General features: G+C 47.6%; 1 protein-coding gene across 1 annotated transcript in view; it reads right to left on the bottom strand.

Annotated features, from left to right (window-relative positions):
* LOC134435733 (glutamate receptor ionotropic, kainate 5-like) overlaps positions 1-5,000 on the bottom strand; it is a 182,695-nt gene that overhangs the window by 54,198 nt on the left and 123,497 nt on the right. The window contains exon 9 of the mRNA XM_063184779.1: positions 2,754-2,906. Coding sequence (XP_063040849.1) covers positions 2,754-2,906 — 153 coding nt within the window. The remainder of the gene's footprint in view (positions 1-2,753; positions 2,907-5,000) is intronic.

The following is a 5,000-nucleotide window of genomic DNA, read 5'->3' as shown; positions in this document are numbered from 1 at the left end:
TGCGTCTCTCCAAAAAAAACAAAAACAAAACAAAAAAAGAAAAAAGAAATAAATAAAGTAAAACACACAGAATGCAAATAGGTTAAAAAAAAAAAAAAAACAGCATCCAGTCAAACAGCACTGCGGGGATGGAGGAGTGACATGGCACACAAAGTGTGACAACAGCAGAGCCCAGACTACAGAAACAAAACAGAAAAACAAACAAAGTGGAGAACAAAGCCAAGATGAGGCGTGAGGAAGAAAAAAACTCAGCAATGCAGCATGAGGAATACAGAGCAACAAATGTCTGGTGGAGATGTATATACGACACACGCTCAGAGACAAGCACCTTTACCTTGTGTGTGTGTGTGTGTGTGTGTGTGTGTGTGTGTGTGTGTGTGTGTGTGTGTGTGTGTGTGTGTGTGTGTGTGTGTGTGTGTGTGTGTGTGTGTGTGTGTGTGTGTGTGTGTGTGCGTGCGTGTGCGTGTGCGTGTGCGACAGAGAGAGAGCGAGGGGGGGTGGCGAGAGAGAGGCAGAGGCAGAGACATAGACAGAGAGAGATGGGGTGGGTGGGGGTGATAGACAGAGTTTGAATTTGAATTTGAGAGACAGACAGGGACAGAGACAGAGAGGAGGGTTGTGTGCATGCGTGCGTGCATGCGTGCGTGTGTGTGTGCGTGTGTGTGTGTGTCTGTGTTTGTGTGTGTGTGTGTGCGCATGCGCACGCGCACGCGCACGCGCACGTGTATGTGTGCGCGAGTGTGTGTTGCGTTGGCTGGCACAAAATGGCCGCTGCAGCAGCTGCGGTGGCCGGGCCAGGCAGCGGGCTACACTAAGCCAAGCTAGCTAGGCAGAGCTGCTCCTGATGCTGCTGCTGCTGCTGCTGGGGGTCTCCATGGCAACCATGGCCTCACCTCTCTCACACATTCACTCCTTCTCTCAGTCCCTCACTCAAATATCCCCCTCTCTCTCTCTCTCTCTCTCTCTCTCTCTCTCTCACTCCCTCACTCTTTTTTGCTCTCTCCCTGTCACACGTTGACTCCCTCTCTCAGTCCCTCACTGAAATATCCTTCTCTTCTTCGCTCCCTCACTCTCTTTTCCTCTCTCCCTGTCACACGTTGACTCCCTCTCTCAGTCCCTCACTGAAATATCCTTCTCTCCCTCGTTCCCTCACTCTCTTTTCCTCTCTCTCTCTCACACGTTAACTCCTTCTCTCAATCCATCACTCAAGCTCTACATCTCTACTTCTCTACCTTCCTCTCTCCCTCTCTGACACACACGCTTGTCTTCTCTGTCTCTGTCTCTCTCTCATGATCACAGGTTCTCTTAGCTCCTTACTCAAACACTTCTTCTCTCTCTCTCGCTCGCTCTTTCTCTCTCTCTCTCTCCCTCACACGGATTCTCTTAGTCCTTTACTCAAATGCTCCTTCTACCTCTCCTCCTCCCTCCTTCACATTGCTCATTCCTCCCGCTCCCTCATCCGAATGCTCCCTTGTTCTCTCTACCCCTCACTCAAACGTTCCTTCACTCCTCTCCCTTCTTCCCCACCCTTCTCCCTCATTCACTCTTTCCCTCACCCATTCTCCCATTTTTTCAATCACTCCTTTTCTTATTGACAGGCTACCTCACTTGTACATGCATCTGTGTGTGTGTGGTGTGAAAATGTCAACCTTACAGTCAAACAAATTAAGCTGGAAATGTCCATGGAATGGCTCAGTCTGGCTACAGAAGCAAACTGTAAGGCTCTGGAAGTTTGAGAATTTGACAACTTTTGACCATTTGCACTCTTCAAATAAGTGTAATATATACAGCCTGATTCAAAGAGTGAGTTTTCATCTTGATATCCACGACAATTATATATGAAGACTTCTGTTGCAAAATCACGTAAGCGCCATTTTTTGACTTTTGCATTTAATTATTGGAAATGACTGATCAGGCGACCTATCATCTATGTGTGAAGTCTTGCCATTCAAATATTTTGACTAACATACTTTTTAAACATATGTAAAATGCACTTTGCATGGGGATGTGGGTGTGGGATGGGCCGGAGGGTGAATGTTTTTTCTAAAATTGTTAAAAAAGAAAAGTGAGCATTTTTTAGGTTCACCCCATCCTTTCTGAGTCTTTGTAATGCTGTTGCTCAATAAAGACAAAAAAAGCACTTTGCAATGCAAATCAATGTAATGCCCTATACAAAAATGTTATTTTCTCAAAATGTTCCTAAATGAATAGGCTATACGACATTTTGCAAAAAAAGCTCTTCATATACTGACTGCTATTTTCCACACTTTTCATTTAGACTTAGTCAAGTGTAAAATGTAGAATTATTAGGAGGGTGGTTGGCATGATTGACAGTAGCAACCTGTTCTTCCATACCTCAGAACATCTGAGGTTTTCCACAATGACTGCAACCATATGTGGAACTGGAGATTGAAAACGATGCCCATGTGTGCTAAAATGTCAGTGCTCTGTGTTTCAAATCAAGCTTCATTTCTGCTGTGCGAAAACCTATGAGTGACATCATGGAGGCTGCTTCGTCCATGTCCAGTTCTTACGTCTGTAGAGTATAGTCTATGGTGGTGTGTGTGTGCGTGTGTGCGTAGGCGCGTGCCTGCGTATGTCTCACCATACGACCATGCATATGTTGTTCACGAGGGAGGTGTGTGTGTGTGTGTGTGTGTGTGTGTGTGTGTGTGTGTGTGTGTGTGTGTGTGTGTGTGTGTGTGTGTGTGTGTGTGTGTGTGTGTGTGTGTGTGTGTGTGTGTGTGTCTCACCATGCGAAGGTAGTTCATGAGGGAGGTCCCGTGTTGCCAGATGAGCGGCGAGGTGCAGCTGAGGGGCTTGACTCCGATCTCCTGGCTACGGTTCAGCTCCCGCACCGCACCCACCACCACGTGCACCGCATCAAACATCAGCGCCGACGACAGCTGTGGCAAGAGAGAGAGGGGTGGGGGGGATGAGAGAGAAAAGAGAGAGAGAGAGAGAGAGAGAGAGAGAAAGAGAGAGAGAGAGAGAGAGAGAGAGAGAGAGAGAGAGAAAGAGAGAGAGAGAGAGAGAGAGAGAGAGAGAGAGAGAGAGAGAGAAGAGAGAGGGGGGTAACACACATTTATTATAAAACAACCATTTTCCCCATACAGCTCAATATTGTTTGTTAGTTGGAAGTAGACAAATTCTGCTGAGGTTCTTGCTTCAGACAGGTAACCACAGGGAATATTTATAAACTATTTCTTTGAGAGTCTGTGTAACGGAAGCCAACAGCAGAGTGTGGTGTGGAACGTTAGTAAACCTTCCTCCCGAAGCCTCATACAGTATCGGTAGCGCTGGGCTACAGTATCGTGCTGTGACTCCCATTGACGTGGTGGCGAGTTTGCGGCCCCGAGGGGGACACAGTAATACCTCGGGTTACACTGGTGCCATGACCCGGATGGGAGTGAGGTTTAGGGGGGTGAGTGTAACGGAAGCCAATTAGCAGAGTGTGGTGTGGAACGTTAGTAAACCTCCCTCCCGAAGCCTCATACAGTATCGGTAGCATTGGGCTATCGAACTGGTCCTTTAGTCCAGCAGTATCATGCTGTTACTCCCATTGGCGTGGTGGCGAGTTTGTGGCCCCGAGGGGGACACAGTAATACCTCGGGTTACACTGGTGCCATGACCCGGATGGGAGTGAGGTTTAGGGGGGTGAGTGTAACGGAAGCCAATTAGCAGAGTGTGGTGTGGAACGTTAGTAAACCTCCCTCCCGAAGCCTCATACAGTATCGGTAGCACTGGGCTATCGGACTGGTCCTTTAGTCCAGCGCTACAGTATTGTGCTGTGACTCCCATTGACGTGGTGGCGAGTTTGTGGCCCCGAGGGGGACGCAGTGCGCAGTAATATGTCGGGTTACATCTGAAAAGAGGGTATCAATCACAGAGAAGGAGAGAGATGGTATACAGTAAACATGCCGGAAGATATGTAAGGTTAAGCACTGTATGGTGTGAGATATTGAGTGTGGGAACCGCAGCCATGATTAGGAGACAGAAAAATAGACTGTCAGAAAATAGACAGACAGGCACGACAAGCACACAGAGAGAGAGAGAGACAGAGAGAGAAAGAGAGTGTGCCAGAGAGGACAACAGCTAGGCTTAGTAGGAGACAGATAGACAGATGGACAGATACGTCGATACACGGACAGAGAGGGGTAGAGACAGAAAAAGAAAGAGGGAGGGCATTAATAGATGGGCACATAGGGGAGCCGACAGGAGGTGTACTGAGAGAACAGAGGGTGAAAAACAAGGATGGTAGCGCAAGAACTGACAACGGAACGAAGCCAGGGACAGGAAGTAGACAAAGAGAAATTGTCAGAGAAAAGGCAAGTTGATAGTATGTCAGATGCAGATTTTTTTGTTGTACCGGATGGCAAGTAAAGAGTGAGAGAGACTGATATGCCATTAGAGAAAGTAAAAGTGGGAGGAGGGGAATAAGAGTGAGTGAGAACGAACCAGAGTTAAGGGAAGACAGAGGGACAGGGAGGAAGGGGTGGGGCCAGAGGGGTGGAACAGCAGACAGGTAGTTCAAGGGAAATAGATGGACCAAGGAACAGAGAGAGATGGAGGGGTGAAGCGGAAAAAGAGAGAGGTGAGTAAAGAGGGAGAGAAGAGGGAGGGGAGGGGTGGAAAAAAAGGCTAGGAGATGCAGGGGGGTGAGTAGGGTTCGTACATTAGTAAAAAAAAAAAAAAAAAGATTGAATAAGGAGGGGGAGAGCAGAACAGACTGAGTCTAAGGGGAGAGAGAGAGAGAGAGAGAGAGAGAGAGAGAGAGAGAGAGAGAGAGAGAGAGAGAGAGAGAGAGAGAGAGAGAGAATAGAGTAGAATAGAATAGAATAGCATAGCATAGCATAGCATAGCATAGGAAGGGTGAGAGACAGACAGAGCAGAGAGCAGGAGAGACAGGAAGAAGGAGAGAGGTAGAGAGAGAGTTGAAGAGAATATATAATGAGGCTAAGGGCAACAGCGTGAGTCCTGGAAGAGAGAGGGAAGATGAA

Source organism: Engraulis encrasicolus, chromosome 20, assembly GCF_034702125.1.
Source record: "Engraulis encrasicolus isolate BLACKSEA-1 chromosome 20, IST_EnEncr_1.0, whole genome shotgun sequence".
NCBI lineage: Eukaryota > Metazoa > Chordata > Actinopteri > Clupeiformes > Engraulidae > Engraulis > Engraulis encrasicolus.
Note: the sequence above shows the minus strand (reverse complement) of the source record. Positions and strands in the feature narration are given on the sequence as shown.